Raw genomic sequence first — 19,429 nt, forward strand, 5'->3', positions numbered from 1 at the left:
GCACCTTTGCACTGAAACGTAGACAAGAAATACAGAACTGTTCCCAAGAATGTAAAACATCACTTTCTTGGGAGAAACGGGTGAACTAGGACTGCAGCCCCTCTGACTCGCACTCCTCTCCCAGCCACCTGCCTTCTGCTTAGGCCTATACCTGCTCAGGCTGTGAGGAGATGTCTGCAAGTTGGATCTTGCCCTGGTCGAGGCTGACCTGGCAGTGTGAATGGTGGAGCATGGGAACCTCTGGTGTCAATTCATTACGAGCACGGGCAGGGCAACTCCTTGACCTGCAGGAAACCTCCTGCTTCGACTCAATTACCAGTATCCAATTACAAATGGTAAGGCAGCATCTAGTTTTATTTCCAAGATTCAACCCTTGTTTTTCAATGAGATGCTTCTATTTGCTCTTGCTGCTTCAGAGCTCTCTTGGTCAGGTACTTCACTGCTAGCAAGAGATGGATTTTCTTTCCCCACCTGCCTTTTAAGGATCCATTCAGTGAACCTGGAAGACGCTTTCCTGCACACTGACCCAGCTCCACATTTTTGAGCCATGCAGAATGGTGATCCACTGGGCCAAAAAAAATGGTCTATTAAAAACATGTCCAAGGCCATCTCCCAAGTCAAAGGAGGAGATCTGGAAAACAAAACAAAGCTAACACCTAATGTTGCACACTCACAGGCTTGGCTCTGGGATGCTGAAAGCTGTGTGTGCCCTTGGGCAGATGTGCCAAGCAAGTTTGCTTTTGACCTAAATAGGCTTCAGTTTTTCCATTAAGTTAGAAAATCCTCATAAACGATAAAAAAATCACTGCCCCTCCTTTACCATATCAGCTTGGTGAAGCTCAGTCTCACTGCTAAAGGTAGCAAAACCTTGTAAGCAGGGGAAGAAAATACACTTGTGCAGTAATACAAGTAAAAAGTCAAGGGATGCAGTGCATGTATACACATAACAAGTACTGGCCTTCAAAGGGATAAAAAGTAGAAATCTGACAGAATGAAACTCTTCTATTGCTAAGCACTCAGAGAAGTGGTACAAGAAAAAAGCAGGAAGAAATGGACACTCTGGAAAGTCTTGAACAACAAACCCAATAAAATCAGAAGAAAATGGTTTAGAAGAGCCTTTAAAATGAGTTTTATTGTCAGAATTTTACAAGTAGCCTTCAGCGGCATCATACAAGAACTCTGTTGCAAAACTCTAATAAATAGTCTGCCCCAAGTCCCAAAATATTTTTTGAAATAAAATAAAAACCAAACTTAAAAATAAAAGAGAATAAAAGCAAGACTTCAGGATGCTTAGAGATGTTAGCAATATTTCCCATTTACAAATAATATCAGGCATTATATAAATCTCCTTCATACAAGTCATTAAAAAACCCGAGACATTCTAAACCTTTACAAAAGCACTCCAGAAATAGTTGCAAAGAGATCCATTTCCATGACAAAACATTAGAGAAGGACTCAATGGGGATTAGCATCACAAATGTTTGAGGTTGAAGTATAGTGTGTACTTGTGTGGTGCAAGATTAAAGAGCGTGACAAAAGGATTTGAAAAGAGCGTGGAAGTTTCTGTGGCAAGACTGTGTCCAATGATTTTAATCTGTCTATTTGAGACTGTGGTGAAGGGGAGGGAGTGGATGCTCCTGAAATTAACCCCCAAATATACTGCACTTTATTGCAAGGCAATGGTTATTAAGGTAGCGACTGTATCATCAGAAGGGAACAGAAAAGGTTTCTCAGCACACTGCCCAGTTTGATGCCTGTGCAGACTGCAGTGCTTGAAGTCACATTCTGACACCTAAAAGGTATTTTCTGGAGAGGTAACGTGTTGTGGCAAGTTAGCTGTTCCTTCAAAGAACAAGAAATGAACTTTCCCGGCATGAGGCAGTTTGGGAAGTCTCATGCTACACAGTTTCAGCTGGGGATTTCAGAGCTCCAATCCTATCCCACTACTTTGAAAAACACACTTCTCTAATTCACCTTCACATATTCCTCTGCCTATCATAGTAAAAGATTTATAAGAGCTCTCATGTAATAAAACACAAGTCGAATAAACATTTCTCAAATCTGTCATGATTTGAGAAGTCCAGAGAAATGGAATGGGAGGGCGGGTGCGCGGGGATGGTTTATGTGGATTTTCATGGAAACAGGTCAGGGGAAAGAAATCTTAATCTCTTTACAACTTCAGCTTAAGTCTTCTGCACATATGCACATAACAGATTCCCCTGGAAGGGAAGGGGACTGCACTGAAGCGGTACAGCAACAGTACTCAGTATCTCTCAGCCTGCCTGATACAGTATGAACTGCAGCATGCCTCGTGTTGCTGTTTGTGAAGTTACTTGCAGCCATTGTTTCCACGGGAAGCAAAGGCTGCCAGAAATGCTAATGCAATAGATGTGTGTAATATGCCTCACCCACGGCTCACGTCTCTAGTCTCTCTCCAAATGTTATGAGGCTGGTTGTACTGTACCATACACTATGGATACGCGTTCTCTGTAATGTATGGGAAGGTAGCACTAGCAATCAAGCGCAAATTGCTAAGGAGACACCTAAAACATTGCATTACATCCCCTTGTCTGTGGCATACTTCAGAAAACAATGTAAGAAGAGCAGTAAAATAAACATTTCTTTCTAATTTTCTAGATGTCATAATACTTGCCAAAGCTGCAAGGAAAAGCAGATTACCTGGAACAGAGAGAAAGGAGTTAATGGAAAAAGAGGCAGGTGGAACAGCAAGCCTGATCCTGCCTCCAAATCGTTTTGTACATAACAGATAAAGAGACAATGTGCAAAAAATAGACATTCACATTTTAGCAGTTAAACTTTTATTTTACCTTTTTAAAATTATTTACTTTGTTTTTTCTACAAAAGGCAGACATTGATTGTTGATCTGCAATTGTTCTGAGTGCGCGCAGAGATGCAAAAAAGGGTTATTGGAGGATGAAGGACAGGGAAGTGCTCTGACTATACTTTCACATGTCATGATTAAGGTGGCATTAAAGCTTAAGTCCCAGTAATAATATTCATAACAGATAGTTTCCTTCCCCATACACTGTTCTCAGTTCATATCAATTGTGTTGAAAACCCATTCAGTGAATTTCTTCAGTTTCTCGGTTGCGTTCTGGGATTCCTCCTGTAACCTCAAGTTGTCTTCCCGCAAATGCTGCACTTCAGCCTGAAGACTGGCCTTGTCCTCTTTTTCCTTAGGCGTGAGGAAAAATACAGATCTTAGTGGAAATTTTAGGTCGGGCTTCCTACCTACATAGAGGCGTGCAAATCTCCTGAAGAGAGCATGAGTCTTGTTCTTTATAAAGATTTTATGTGCAGTAGCACACTGTTTTACAGCTAAGGGACCTTTGTGACATTTCATGCCTCGTTTTTAGCTTGAATGAGCAGGATTTCTCTGTATTAAATTCTAATACAGAAGCTGCCTCCCTAAGTGGTGAAATAAAATTGGGCATGCCCCTTTATGTACAGCGTATGTATGTACAACTGCTGATGGTTAACTAAATAAGGGATAGGAAATATTCCTGCAAATTATTTCCCTAGCTAAGAGACTTTTCATCTGACCACAGCAGATCCTTCTCGGACCAAGCAGGCAGTAACACAACACAGGAAGTTTCCACAGTAGAAATTATATGTTTAGATAATACTCTCGCTTTTCACCATCAGGAGGATATATTTACATGGACTACCTTCAAGCCTTTTGCAGTGTCACCTGAATTAGGAGTGGAGGTACTCTGAGTCACCCTCCCAATTTAAGAAGAGGAATCAGATGCCTACAACTTTAGACACTCCACCCTAGCCTTGCCTAATTAGAAGTATGGCCTGAGAAAAGTAGTAAAGAAATGTCTTTTTCTCATATAACGATGAGACTGTCACAGGCTCAGGCACGGCGAAGCAGGATTACACTGTTGTTAGCATCACCTAACCTATCAGCACTAAATATACGTCTTACAGATTTTCTGTAGATGAAATGTTTACCTTCCTTAGATCCTCTTGCAGCATCTTCAGCAAACCTTCCAGTTGGTCCACTTTAGAGGCAAGAGTTGGAGGAGACTCTTTACTGTTGAAAGCAGGAAGCAAGAATAGACATTGATATGATTTACTGTCTTCACATAGGGTAGCTACCAGCCTTGTCTATACCGAGTGGCTTCAGGTGCACGAAGAATTCACAAAATGAACAAAAAGAACCTAGCATGGAACACATGCAGCACATGAATCAACAGAACAAATTTAACTCATGATTAATTGGGGCCATCCCATCACTTGACTTCTCTCTGCTTCTACTCATTATATGTGCCTTGAATTACCAATGCTTTGGACACGGTCACGAACATCTCAGACAAGAAAGAACCTGCAACACAGTTCAGCTGTGCTTACGACTCTTCTGTTTCCACTTCCCACCACCATCTTCATGAGAACTTGTGAAGAGTTCTGCGAAGCCTGGAGACGGCTTCCAAATAAAGATTTACTTACCCTGTATAAGGCTTTAGCTGTGCAGTAAGCTGGTCCTCAGCCTGATCACTACTGGAGGCAGCGCTCACAGGTCTGTGATTTTCATCAGCAGCAGCAAAGAATGAAGCTCGCTGAACTGAGAAGGCAAACAGACAATGGAAAACAACAGCAGCAGTAATGATTATCTGTGCACAGCACAACAGCTATACTGCAGGATCTCAAAGCAATCTAAGAAGTCTGTCTCAAGCAAGATAAGGTGATGATATGACATACCAATATCCACTCGACAGAAGCAAACTGGCATTGCAAGTGTTTGCACCAGGTTCTCCACTGTACTGGATTCAACAGGCAAGTATTAGCTCTGGCACAGCACTGCATGCTCACACAGATCACGCGTCGCCCTCAGGCTAAGCAGCTCTGCAGGAGGGAGATGCTAGAGAGCACAAAGCAGAGCCGTGCCGCTCGCTCCAAGAGTCCACCCAAGGCCAGTTCCAAGAGAGGCAAAAAGCCAAGCTGGAACAGCAAGAACTGTGCCGAACTTCCCGTGTGACACTACCCAATAACTCAGGAACTATATTTAGCTTCCTTCACTCCATAAAGGAGCCCTTTATCTTGAGGAAAGAAAAGCTCAATGTGGGCAATTTGCATGTGGAAAGTAAAATGACCAATACAATTCTTCAGAACCCCAAATGTTTTCTTTATGCCTTAGAAAACATCTTCAGATTGAAATGTGAAATCTCTTTTCTGCATTGTGTCTACACGTTTTTGTCCTGTAACTGCTCAGATGTTTTAACACATCTCTAAATCACTATCATATGTGGTGTGACTGTAAACTACCAGCTGCCCTTACCTCTGGAGTTTCCTAGTACAAACAGTAACATAAACACTTTTATTTTAAGAAATTAATGTCTCTCTTCCTCAGCAGCTGCTGGTCTCTCACTGGAAATAGAACAGTACTGTCTTTTCCAGCTTGGCAAATTTTTATAAAACAAGGCTAAAATTAATGTGCCTTGGTATTTGATGGAATTTTTCCTGCTCCTCTCTCTTCCTTTGAATGAAAATACCGAAGGTTGGTGTAGCTCAGGAATCCAGGCAGCTTTTGTTTCAGTTGGTTGCAGATAACACTATTTGTAACGGTGGGGGCTTGTGCTGAAAACACCAACAATGTAGGAGAGAGGTGTCCAGAATTGTAAATCAGAATTTGGGCAGCTTGGTACCTGTCAATCCCTCCTGGCACCTGGCAGAGACTACAGACTGGGATTATATTGACATCAGACAGTTGTTCCCCCTCCAAGTTGAATCTGAACATATTTATACAGTGGCGAGATGAAGGTGCCAGCCAACACATCACCCCAGCTTTTCTTCATGTGCACTGTCAGTTTGTTACCTTCACCACACTGACTTTGCTCATACTTCTAAGAGAAACACAAGTGACTCTGGGGCCTATGGTGAGGGATTCAGGTTAATGAGGACAGTCAAATAAATCTAACCAAAAAAAGGGATCTTTTAAACAGAAATTGCCAACCATAGTAAAATGCATTAAACCCTGGGTTTCATCCCTATGTGGTGGTGAAATAACCATCAGTACAAATCCACTTCCCCCGGAGGAGCGTGGCTAAGTTTGAATACTCTTTCCCAAGACTGCACAGCAGCAATGAGATGTGCTGATCCTACAGCTCCTATGGCAATAGAGCTGAGCACACACGTACGCCTTGAACACCGGCTTAGACATGCATTGCCTTAGTGATGTATGCAGCTACTACCAGAGTATAGCCAAGAAAAGCAGATTACTTTACAGCCTTCTCCAACCATGCAGAATAATGTCTAAAAGATTCAGGATCAGAGAAAACACTTTTATGAAGGTGGGACAGCATTTATGCAGAGATTAGGAAAAGGCACTTCTGTTTAAAGCACCTAAAAGACTTTTCCATCGGATTGCAGTAACTGTAAGGTAAACTCCCTTTGGGCTCAAGTGTATTTAATTTTAAATTCAAATAAATCTAGGCAGCTTACAGTTCTCTTCAGTTTACTAAGTGTCAAGGAGATGGAAAGTGCCATAGGATGAAACAACACTTATGTGCAAGTCTGTGTATTCAGAATATGTGAAGGGAAGAACGGCCATGGAAAAGCATATACCAACAAGGCATATTTCCCAAATTACCTTGGCAGCGCACTTCACAAACTTCTTGCTAGTGCAGTAAGCAAGCAATCATTAGTGTGCTCATATGCTTTTCCCCTGCTATTTGGACTTTTGTACTTTCCTGCCAGATGTCTTTTCCACCCTAGCTGTAATGTCTGCAATTGCTCTAAATGAAATGAAAAGTAGCCAGTTTCACAAAGATTTGGCCAAACCATAGCACAGAGGAATTCCAGTATGAAGAAATGGTATCTGAGTATTACATACAAAGTTTTTGGCTGTTAAGACTCGATTTGCTATTTTAAATGAGCTTAAGTTTCAGACTAAGTAGAAACAGTAACAACAACAAAAGCAAGAGTCAAGATTAAAAAAATCTCACAAACCCAGTCCTTAGTGAAACATGCACAAAGACCAACTTCCTAAGTTCTGGAAACTTACCTTCAAAGGCTTTGGCAGCATCTACCAAGTTTGACCAGTCCAGATCAGAGGCAGAATCAGGCAATGGCATAAGACCAGGGTCTGGCATGGGCTGCCGTCTTTGCTCCTGGATATCTGTGAGAGAGCTGTCTGATGCGGAAAACTCTCCTAGAGTAATGCAGAACAAATTATAAACTCCATTAAAAAAAAAAAAGAAAATTCCTTTTTAAATACTAAGGCATCCCTATTTTTAATTTTTCTGGGGTAGCACCTGTGGAACCAGAACTCAGTAGAATGTTTGATTAACTGCAGTTGACCAGATACAGCATGTTACAAGTCAGTTTTCTGAGAGGGTGCTTCTTGCCAGGACATTCAGCTCCTTTCTAACCTGACAATCTTTGCAGTTTAGCACTTCAAAAACCAATCTCTGCCTCCCTCCCCCCAGCACTCTTCTACCCAACGATTCCTGCCTCTGCACACACTGAAGATACTTTGGAGGGCTCTGCAGCTTGCTGGGGCTTCTAAGCTCCCTGGCGCTTATTTGCTTCTGTAAAAATACAAATTTGTGGGTTTTTTTCCTTCTCTCTCTACCATCTTGTAAACCAGTGGAAGCAGACTTAGGCCTGCCACGATGAATTAGGACAAGAAAACCCTTAAAATGACTTCCAAAACATTTCATATCTCTCAGCAGTTTAGTGAAACCTCTTGATCTTTACTAAAAAATACACACACCCACCCGTAAGTTGGTACATGGCCTGCTATGGAAAAAACACTGGCAAGCTTGATAGGAAAGTGTAAAGCCCCTGTAACTTTTGTGCAAACTGGTGCCTAGCAAAGTGAAACACTTGAATTATTGCCACGAATTAGGGAAAGACCAAATTGCAAACCAACAATTATCTACTTTATTTCAGTTTACTGGCTGGACAATCAAACAAATGTGCTACGCCTGTCAGTCAGCACATCCGTAAGCTCAGAAGCAGCAACAGCCTGCTTCCTCATGCCCTCTGTCAGGGTATGAAGAAAGTTTTGAAAAATCTGTAGGTGGTAGAACACAAGAGATGTGGGGGTGAGAAGATGGACTGGGCACCTGGGAAGAAGCTGCCGAGAGGAAGGGTACAGTGAAGAATCCATCTGGACCACAGAGACCAGAAAGACAGCGTGGTGGGCAGGATACAAGTCCGTTGGAAGAGAAATGCCACTAGCTGTGTTGCTTATTTCTGTCCCACCACTTTTTTTGATAGTCTAATAGCTATATAATTCCAATAACTTTCTGATAGCTTTAGCTAAATCATATTGCTGTCTGGGAAACAACGACTACTCTGCACGCACTCCTTTGCTCAAAAATCCTTAATTTTTTTTTTTTTTGGTCTCTGTATGTGTTTACTGTTTATAAAAGTAAGTTCAGCTCACTATTGACATTGAGGATTCTTGTATTATCTCTCTAAAAGAGGGCAGTTATTTGATAAGTTCTTAACGTGAAAATATTTACAATCAGTGAAAAGGTACACAGAATTAGAAGAAAAAAACAACTTTGAAAAACTACTTGTTTTAAAAGTGTGAGCTTGATTGTTAATTAAGCAGATGAGTAAATAAGATTATTTTTAGCTCACTGTTTTCCTTCTTCAAAACAAATGAAGGTGCTCTGGAATGGCTCTTATTTGTTATTAAGATCTTTGAATTAAAAGAATTTTGAATAGCTGGAAGCCAACAAATACTTGTGGTATTAAATATCCAGCTCAACTTAATTCTTCTCTCAAAGGCAAGTGTGTGTGTGTGTGTGTGTGTCTGTGTGTGTGGGGAAGACAATCTGTGTGCCACTCAAAAATAGCTGGTACGTTTATCATGCAGGCCCTACATTTTATAGAAGATGGAAAAATCTTGTTTTGTTGACAGAAGTAGAAAGCTTATGTGCTAGGAGGAGTAATCGGTTTGGTGTGGAAGAGAACATGCCAATGAAAAAAGGTTTTGTGGTTTTCTTTTCGGAAAATACAGTCTCTTTTTGTTTAGATGCCTAAGTGCTGCTTCCCACTTCTACTCAGATGGCTTCACTAATCTTCTGACCCCAAGCACTCAGAAGCCAAATCCACCAGTCAGTTACAAGTGTAACCAAGTCTGCAAAGCTACCTTAGTGCATATAAAAAGCAGAAGTGAAGAGAGCTCAGTTTCCTAACTCTTACGCAATAAACATGTGATACAGAAACAACAGCTCATGAAAATGTCAGGTTCAACACTGAAGACTGATGCCTGGTGATCACAGACAGATGAAAAGAATTTAAAATAGATTTCTTCAGCAGCCTTCACTGTCAAATGTATCCTGTGTATCTAAATACAGACTGTGCTTAGGGCTCACTATAGTGAGTTGAATCTATTGATAGCTTTGCGTTTTCCGCTTGAAACATACTAAAACATGAATAAATCAGAGCAGATATGTACTTCTTCAGAAAACATTGCAGAATCCTACACTGTGAGATCGAGCTCTATTTCTGGAAAACACATTTAGGACACGTTTAGTTATGAGGTACAGCGGGAACCTGTGAAAATTCCCTTTCTCACCAACTGAGACATTCACATGCAGCAACACACAACTGAGCAGATAATCCTACTGAGAATTTTCAGTAAACTCCTGGGGGAAAGCTGAGTGCCTTCCTGACAGAAGTTTACCAAGTAACTTTTTCTAGTTAGCTGTCAATACGTGACTAAAATAAGTAACTCAAGTCCTGTAAAATGAATAGGACAAGGGAGTGAATCTAAAAACAGGTGGTGCAATAAAAGCTGTATCTGGCGTAGTTGTACATCCAAATGCCCACTAGTATTTATTCACTTTCATGACATTATTTTCCTAATAGTATTTTCTTCCCATAATCCCACACTGAAGGAACCGACACCTGAAGTTGCCACTGGCTGATAACCAGGCAGACGTTATTTGCCCATTGCTTTAACTGGTGCAGATGATTCCTGGAAGAAAAGGTGAAAGCTTACAGCTCAAGGCAAATTTTTGCGGTCCCTCCACAAGGTAACTGCATGACCAGTCATGCAGTCTTATACCCACTGAAGTGAGGAAAAAAAAAACAACTTCCCATCCTATTTTATATTTTCAGGCAGGTAACTTGACTCTCCTCATTTTAGCAAAATCAAGATGGAAGTACTAGTTGCTGTAACATTTTCCCTCAATATGACTCAAACGATTCCTTTGAAAGTAGAATAATGAGAGATACACTTACCATGTAGTGATTTCATTCCCAAAGTATATGATGGTCTCCGTAATGGCAGCGACTTTGGGAGAGAAGGGTACGTGCTGGTGAATAGGACATCATTTGGCATGGCTTGGTCCAAGAGCGAGGCCCGTGAGGTGAAGAAGTGGTCCCTTTGACCACTGTAAATACTCTCATCTGACAAAGTCCTTTGCAAGGCACGCCTTGTGGTAGGAGTGCTGGGAAAGGGAGACTGACAGGACAGAGTGTGTGACTATACATTCATAAGAACAAATAAAAAGAAATGAGAAAAAAAAAATCAATACAGAAACTTTTGAAGTCTATGTTGACATAATCTTTAAAAGAATTTTCTTTAAACAAGAAACATTATATTTTTTCAGAGTGGATAGGAAAAAGAACTAAAGGAATCTGCTTTGAGGAGATTATAACTAGGTAACATATATAGGTCTTTTCTGGCCTATTTCACATTCTACCTTTTAAATACCCTTCAAACTTCTCCTGAAGTGGAAATCTTGAGCAGCCCTCACGGATTCTAGAGCTGACGTGATGCACTGATCCTGTTTACAGTAACAGACTGAATGCTGCATAAACCCAAGTTCTCCCTCCTGCCCGGGGGAGGCTGCCTTCCTGCAGGCAGAGCACCAGCAAATGCCAACTAATTAAAAGTCTCGTATTACCGAACAACTAGGAATGCCCACCACCGCTTTGATTCTTCAGAAGGATTTGAATCGCAATTAAGTGAACAGTCTCATGAGTAAGAGATCTTGTGCCTTACCCCCACCATCATCCCAGCTTCCTCCACACTCCACGCAGGAGAAAGCACAGCTGTGGCTAGCCCGGAGCTACGGACTCTGGCCAGTGCCACCGAGCTACTACCAAAGAACACATAACCATTCCCATCAGCAGAGACACTGATTTTCAGGAAACCTGTAGCAACATAACTATCTCTAAGACATAAATTTTCTTTACAGTTTGGTTGAAATTTGTTCCAAAGTCTTTCATGGAGAAAAGGAAGACCTCACCACCCTCACTTGCTTTGTAAGCAAGTTTCAACACAAAAAGGAGATAATACCATTTCTGGAAAGAGTGATTAAGCATTACAAAGAGTTGCTCATTTGCAAATAAAAATCGTTTTCTCTTCTCAGAAAGAATAAAAAAAAAATGCTTAAACAGACGGTATGCTATTCCTGTGATCAAAATCCCACACTACAAGGTGGGAGAAGAGCATGGAGGAGGGACTATTGGTACTGTACAGTGGAAGGCAATCTGCCAGGTTTTTTTTTTTTAGGCAAAAACGTTACACATTCTCATATTAAGAGACTGCTGCACGTTTTGGTTTTATGATTCAGAAACAATATTACTTTGAGAAAACTGCTGTCATCAAAAGACAAAGAAGGAAGGAGAAGCCATGTCCCATATCCATTACGTCCAATTCTCCCTTCTGCCTTGCCTCCCTCAGGACATGCCCATCACAGTATGAACCTCGCATATACAGTTAACGTTACAGAAATGAGAACTGGTACACAGCTGTCACTATGTTACATTGAGGATCAAGCTTTTTTATTCTGAAATTTAAAAGCTCAAACAGCAGGTTCATGTTATGAACCACAGAAATCTCCCAGTACTTGCCCTGAAGTGGCAAAAGAAAAGAGCAAGCTGCTAAGCCAAGCAGCATGCACTTGAGGGTAGTACAGTTCACTCAGTCTTAAGCAATTAGGAGCTGGAACCACCAGTTAATATCAGACGTTGAGACTAAAAGGTTGCACAGATAGGAACATCTGATGAAGTCAGAACAGAGGCAATATGAGTAGGAATTGTCTTCTGGTAATCGAGCAGAGGGAAGGGAAAAAGAAGCGTGACTTGTCTGAGAAGATATAATGCCTAAGTAGCAGGTAAGGAGATAAGGAAGTCTGGGAAGATAATGACGCACAAGACACATAACGTCACAGCTTAAGGACAAGTTCTACTAGCGAATAAAGCCTTTGGCAGCCAACAGTCAGGAAGGAGGAGGATTTCTGGTCTTTGTGAAGTGAACTAATGGAGGCCATTAGAATTTTTTTTTTTTAAACTGTCAAAAAAATGTTATGCTGTAAGAGCAACTTTTTTGTAAGATGAAATATAAATCAAACCATGCAGTGGACAGAAATGACAGTTACTTTTAAAATGGAAAAGTTTTAATTTAATGGTGTGATAGACTGTTATTAACTTGCTGAAATTTATCAAAAGCACAACCTGAGTTAACACACTTGTTAGAGTCACCAGGAAATAAAGATCAGGGTAAGAACTGATTCACTAAGCCAAAAGCAGAAAAAACTCAAACTTGGGAACATACACACTTCTCATGGTCTTCAGGCCACCTCTTTAAACAGAATGGAATTCCTTAGAATGAGAACAATCCCCTTGCTCAAAACAACCAACAGGAGATGCTCGCATCGTCCATGTCCCACTCCCCTCAGAAGCATCCCAAACCCAAGAAAAAGATCCCTTGCCATTGGCAAGTCTTTTTTTATCTCCAACCTCAAAGGTAGCATCTGAAATAATCTGTGGACAGAACCTAGCACTTGCAAGTTTTCATAAGCCACTTTGGGTTTTTACAAGCAAAGAGAGAGGTTGCAGCTCTCTCTCCTGCATGGTTGCTGTAGAAACCACTTGGGCTCTAGGTGATGAGCCTGAGCTGTTAAGCAGACTGTACATGGAGACTGTAGAAATCAAGACATTCTCTTCAAAATGATGGATTTATGAAATTAATATATGCACTTTTGTGTTATTATACACAGTTTGAAACGCATCAGGAAATGTTCCCAACTATTAATTTTGTATAAATATTTGATTTAGGGAACATTCTTGGTCCTTGTACATTAACAGGATTAGAGAAGCATAAAAGTGTGCTTTTTGCAAGGAGTTTCAATACTGTTAACAAGTCACTGTCTAGTGATGCAATCAGAGAAGAACAATTCAAATGTGTAAGACAACCCCACAGGATTTGCCATGACCCAGCAGTCCTAAATGCTCTTCACAATTTGGCATAGTAGTCTCTTTAAATTTGCACAGAAAACTCTAATAATATTGCAGTGACTGTAATAATGAAACTGTTCCCCAAATGTATTTCTCTGGTAGCCAAGTCTGTGACAAACGGATGACTTTCTGTCCATGACGAGAATTCAGGGAATGCTTTATGTTTTATTTTCCTGTTATGGGTGAGAATAGAAAAGATCCTTTCTGAGAAACACTTGAGTCCAATGCAAAGTCCAACTGAGTAAGCTCTGTATGAATGAAGGCTTCAGCTTTGACTGCTTTGAGAACACTCAGCGTTTTCTACATACAAGTCTTAAAGCTTCACAGCCTTCATACTTTTCCAAACCGTGAAGCATTTGCTGTATTAGTTGATACGCCTAGGCAGCAATGAACTCAATCATCAAATCCTGACAAAGTGTAACTACATGTGTCTGTTCTGTACCAACAAAACTATGACTTGGATCAGAAGAGGGCCTGTGCGCTGCTCTTCAGGTATTCTCAGATTTCACTTAACTGTGACAAGAGATATCCAGGTGACAGACTCTCTCTTTAACATACCTTAAAATTCTTCTGGGATTCAGGTGTTGGGCTATCAAGATCTATCAATTTCTTCAGGTCTTCTTCAACGGTGGACTTGGATGCTCGCTTCGGTGACGCTCGTAGATCTCTTGCTGAAGCACGCAGCCGAGGGTGGGCCATTTCATTGCCATCACTCTGGTGGCGTCTTAAATGAAATGGAACAGACACATTCAGGTCTCAAAGCCCTGGGGCAGGAGGCATGAATGAAACAAGAATTATAGCATCCTTAAGATTTTCGAAGAAAAAACCTAGGTAGGGGGCACAGAGAATGGAAGGAGTTTCGCTAATACAGCAGAGCCTCATCTTAATGAATACCTGTTGAAGTAATAAACTTATTTTAAAACATCAACTAGCAATACACTTAAAGGTTATAATAATACATTTTCCCAATAAGGGACTGAATCTATTAAAACAATGTGTATTCTGTACAAAGCTAAAAAATATGAATGCCTTCAAAGTGCCCAAAAGCAGCAAATCACTATGTTTCTCTAATCTTTTAACTGGCTTTTTATAATGCAGTTATCACAAAGTTTCACCATCTCTTTTGGACAGCCAGTTACTGGTATCATCCAAGGATACTGTGCTTGACCCAACTGAAGTCAAGAAGGGTTGAATAAATGACTTTGAAATGGGCTTTGTGAACCACCTGCTTTCTAAGTCATACTAGATTTAAAGGAAAAATGTTTTCACTAGTAAGTTGTTTCTCAAGTTCTCTTCCAAAAAAGGTGGTTGGGCATTGTAACGCAGAGATCTTGGCTTGCTTTAAGCCAGCTAGACTGGGTACTGGCAGCAACATTAACCAGGCAGCACGGAGTGCCACAAAGCTAATGCACAGCATGCATGGTACTGCTGCATGGAGAAGAGGCTTAAGGAAAATTCAGGCTCTATGTTAGGAGGATTTTTAGTATTTGCTCAAGTAGCGTTTTGAGTCACATTTCAGAAGTCCCAAGGACAGATAAGCTTTACTGGCACTGAAATCCATACAGCTCTAGAAATCTGGTTTTATCTAGAAATGATAAAAAAAAAAAAAATCTTTTACAAGTTAACAGGGAATGAGATTAGCTCACTACCAAATAATAAAGGCTAACTGCAGAACCCTAGATTAGAGATTAAGTTCTACAGAAGACTAAGCATTCTATTGAATAGTCTTGAGCTTTTCTTCTATACAGAGAAGTGTCACGGATCTCAATGCTTCTTTACAATTAAAGCAAATAACCAAACAAGAGAACCAAACCCCAAGTCTTACTTTCTTGAATCCATAAACCCCACTGAGTTTATTGTCCCTTCTGGCTTCTTCCAGCCGATCAGGTACTTGCTAGTCGCACCCTGCCGAGGGTAGAAAGTCCTAGGACCAGATGAGGAGGAAGAGGAGGAGGAGAAAGAAGGTGCGAGCTGGGGAGAAGTAGCAGAATGAAGCTCTTCTTTAGGTGAGCTTCTGGCACTGGTGAAAACAACTGGGCTGGCAGAGTGTCGTGAGCTCATGGTACTAGGAGAAAAACAGAATAAAGACAAAATTTGCCTCAGATGTATATATATGCACCTTGTTTAACTATTTTTAAAGCAAAACTCTGGGCACATGATGTTATTCTTATCAATAGCGTATGGATGGAGTAGCAAAACCAGTTTGTAGTTCTTAAGGGCCTTCCACCAGTGTTTCATTAAAACAATCTTGCACAGTAATGAAAAATTTTGTAAGCAACCTTCAAGGATGCACTGTCCCACCATCCTCTCATTCCCCTTCACAAAGGGAAATCCAGGTTTTGCGGTCATTAGGCAGAATAAAAGAGATTGTAGCTGAATCAGCAAACAATGAACGCAAGTCAATTCCTGCTGGAATTCCTGGCTGTGGAAGAAAACATATTTTAAAGGAACTTAAGCAATAGGAAACATCTCTAAGACCCCACAACAAGCCAAAGAAGAAACCCATACACCTTCAAACCAGGTCTTCCCTGGATTTTGCCTGAAAAGCAGTTATCGTTTGCAAAAAAGATAACTCTTCAACTGAGAAGTTTGAGCAGGTCTCTAACATATATCACAATTTGTCTAGACGGAAAAAAAGAGCTGGGATGACCAGCTGCAGCTTATTGTCGGAAGGAGGACAGGGGCTTTAGTTGGGAGCTACTCTTTAGTTCTGCTGATATTCGAATCTGATGCAGCTAGTGTAACATCAGGAGCACCAAGGCTGAAGACAATATTTACTGTAACACCCTGAAAAGGTCAGGCATTTCTAAGTACAGTTAAGGGAAAACTTTCTGTACAGCCTTAGCACTGAAATAGCACTATATATTTGGAGACCAGTTTTCTATCAGCTCTCTACACAACTTAGCCACATTTTCATCCCTGTATCCAACACTGCAAGGAAGGAATTTGAAACAGATGGCCCCATGGTAAAGAACAGTTTCTGACTGAGAAATAAAAATTAGCTGGAAGGCTGAATAAAGTCACTGACTAATCTCTTCCTTTTTAGCCTAACAGAATATTCTTCAGCACTCTCTTCACATCTTGATAAAACAATGCATTTTCACATCTTGCTTACTGAAAGAGGAAACAAGAATTTAAGGTTAAATTTGTGTTGTCACCTACATTTAGCCTTATCAAAGCCAGTTATCTAATCTACGCCACTTGTCTGGCTCCTGCTGTAGTCAATGGAGAAATCCTTAGGAGCTGATTCTCCTCATCTTAATTTAGATGAGTCTCAGATACACACAGAGAATGAATGCCTTGGAGTTCCTCCTCTGTCTCCATTGACAACAGATGGAGTCTAAAAAAAACAAAATCACCTTCAGCTATGTTTTATTTTCATATGGCTCACGTTAAACACCGCGAGTCCCAACAGTTAAGTGCTGTGGATTTAATGAGGAGTCTGACTGGACTGTAGCCTTCCCACCTCCAACAGCACCGGCTGCTGCAGCTCACGCTTCCATCTAATGGACACGGGGATGGCTGTGAAGTCCCTCACATCAGTGGCAAGATGCATCTCCCCATATATATTCAAATCAAAAGACACTAATACAGATTTTGTATTACAGAACTATTTTTTCTCTTCCCTCCCTCTGTCCATTTGAAAGGCCTATACAAAAGATGTCAGATTGGGAAAATAAAGGAAGGTATTTTTCTGTCCATCAAGCCCATATATTTGGTGCTGCACATCACAACCTTCGCATTTGTAACAGATATAAGTAAACATAATTCATAGCAAGAAAGCAGAGAAAATTAAGAGCTAGGGGCAGAGGCAGTAAATTTCCCTTCATTCCCTGTTGTCTCTTCTTTTCAGATACTGAGAGTTCTTATACATGCTGAGTAAGTCAGCCCATCTGTGAGACATCACCACTGCAAAATTAAACCACCAAGATCTGGGGAAGATGCACATCTTTAAAGAAAATATATGGGGCTTTTTTTTTTTTTTTTTTTTCTATTTTTACCCCCTTCTATATACACTCATGAAGTGGAAAAGTCTTGTGCTTCAGTGTAGGAAAAGGGAAGTTCAGAGCACATTTAAGAACTCTTTAATCCATCAGGTACTCTCAAAGAAATGCTAGTTGTGAGAAAACATTTCTTGATAAAAACCAGTAACAACTCCTAGCTAGGCCAGTGGTGTTGGTCCTTAATACTACTAGGCAAAGAGTGTGAAAAATGATGTTAAGTATGCTCTACGTAAAGCATATATATAAAATGCATATGTATATATACATGGTATATTTTAAGTATTATTACTTTAATATTTATTACAATATGTATCATATAATAGATGCCAAGAGCAGCCTGGCAAATAAGGAAGAAAATTACCATACAGTTTTAAATACACTCTTCTTGGAAGTATATTGCATATTGTGAGCTGTGGTTTTACAACAGAGTATTTTGGGAGGATATTCTGCTTCAGGAACTATGCACAGAACCGTGGCTGTGACTGAAGCTTTTTACCCTACAAGTAAACACAGGCAGGCCGACGGAACACTGACAGACAGACACACACCCCTGTTAACTGAGAGCATATTTGGAGAGCAAAAGGCACTGGATAAACTCTGGAAAAACTAATTTGGAGCTGGAACACTAGGGTCATGATGGGAAGTTATTAGAGTATTCAACATCAGGAAACAGGCAGAGGATTCTTCATACTGTAACAGTCACCTGGTCCAGCTTGATTATATCTGGAAGAAATTCAGTCCTCATTCTCAGGACACAGAGATAGTCACTGTTGGTCCCCCACCTCCCACCTCAATTACTGAGACATCAAGGGTTAAAAATTAAGGAAAAATTCAAATACTACACGACAATCTGAAAGAATAGCAGGTGAGCGATTCATAAAAGTATTCTACAATCATTAAATAATATTTTAAGTATCTTAACATTATTAGAAGTAATGAAGAAGATACTCGATTAGAACTAGCTATGATTTTCTTCTTAGTTTTGGTAAGGGAACCGTAAGAAACCATATAGTTTAGGTGGAAATGAAAGTTTGATTTTATTTTTTTCTTAGGGAATTCATGCCATCAGTGCATATGGCTTCATTTAATGACATACAGCTATAATGATTCTGTATAATTACTGGCCTACATAATGCAATTCTCTTGGGATGCTATGAGAAATTTGCACAATCATCAGGAAGGACTTTGGGAATGGGGGTGGAGAAGAAAAATAAAACCCAGCTTGAAGCTCTGCTGTAAAAGTTAATCACTGTAATTTACATTTTGCCACCAATTCTCAGGTACAAGTTCTTTTATGCACCATCAAATGATCTGAACACTAATTATCGCTCCTGTCTTCTACAGACACAAACACTCTAATTTGTGGTTATTTTCTTTTCGTTTGTCACCGAGTTCTTTTTAGGGCCAAATTTCCTTTCTTCTTGCTCAGAAACCTGACTCTAAAGATGTTACAGACGTTCTGGCATCCACAAGCAAAAGGTAAAAAAGTGAAAAGCCACAAAGGATAACAATTTAGGAACTGATAGAGAAACACACCAATTAGGCTGTTCACTTCTCACGAATGCAGCCTGTTCAGAATGATCCTTCAGCCTCCCCCTCCCTCCCCCCCGAAGCAGGCAGCTGGGGTTATGCTTTGTTAGTGCCAGTTTAACAAGGCCCCAGCCCCGAGCTGCTCTGCCTCCCCAGGAGGAAGGAGCTGTGGGGGAACTGGGAGCGAGCAGCTGGGCCTCAGGGTTTCCTTGGGTCAGCGCTGCCGCTGCCTGCAACCACCAGCTGAGGATGCCACCAAAAACAAAATGAAAGCTTTTTAGCCCAGGCTGTGCCTTTGCTTTATGGCGAGGCAAACACATGTTCTAGTCTTCAGAAATGAGAATTAATAAAAGAGGAACCCAAGGCCGTCTGTTTTTTCTCCACCAAAATAAACGATGCGGGTGCAAGGACTGCAGTATTTCTCAAGTATCATGCCCTGCGTGTTCTACAAATTGCTACTCCTCCTCTTTGCAAAGAGCTGCATTTTTAACATCTGATTTTTAAATGAAACCGGGCAAAAAATCCCAACGGTTGTCTTTAGCATAAAGCTTAGGGAACCTTTATCCGGAAACTTAGTAACAACCCAAAGAAACCATGTAGAGATTCCTTTCAGTATCGTCAGAGAAACATCATGTAAATTAATCCAAATCAGCCAGAGAAAA

The 19,429-nt window shown here is 40.6% G+C and overlaps 1 protein-coding gene across 12 annotated transcripts in view; it reads right to left on the bottom strand.

Moving 5' to 3' along the window:
• Positions 1–1,105: 1,105 nt before the first annotated feature.
• The window catches only part of SIPA1L1 (signal induced proliferation associated 1 like 1), a 223,366-nt gene continuing 205,042 nt past the window's right edge, over positions 1,106–19,429 (bottom strand). For 11 of the 12 annotated variants that reach the window (XM_042790733.1, XM_042790736.1, XM_042790738.1 and 8 more), the window contains 7 exons: positions 15,059–15,298; positions 13,792–13,957; positions 10,228–10,471; positions 7,028–7,174; positions 4,474–4,588; positions 3,979–4,060; positions 1,106–3,196 (listed from right to left, as the gene is read on the bottom strand). In XM_042790733.1, coding sequence (XP_042646667.1) covers positions 3,053–3,196; positions 3,979–4,060; positions 4,474–4,588; positions 7,028–7,174; positions 10,228–10,471; positions 13,792–13,957; positions 15,059–15,298 — 1,138 coding nt within the window. In that variant the 3' untranslated portion in view covers positions 1,106–3,052. The remainder of the gene's footprint in view (positions 3,197–3,978; positions 4,061–4,473; positions 4,589–7,027; positions 7,175–10,227; positions 10,472–13,791; positions 13,958–15,058; positions 15,299–19,429) is intronic. The other variant, XM_042790737.1, reaches the window with a different exon arrangement.

This window comes from Tyto alba, unplaced genomic scaffold, assembly GCF_018691265.1.
Source record: "Tyto alba isolate M040663 unplaced genomic scaffold, T.alba_DEE_v4.0 Super-Scaffold_18, whole genome shotgun sequence".
In the NCBI taxonomy this organism is placed as follows: domain Eukaryota; kingdom Metazoa; phylum Chordata; class Aves; order Strigiformes; family Tytonidae; genus Tyto; species Tyto alba.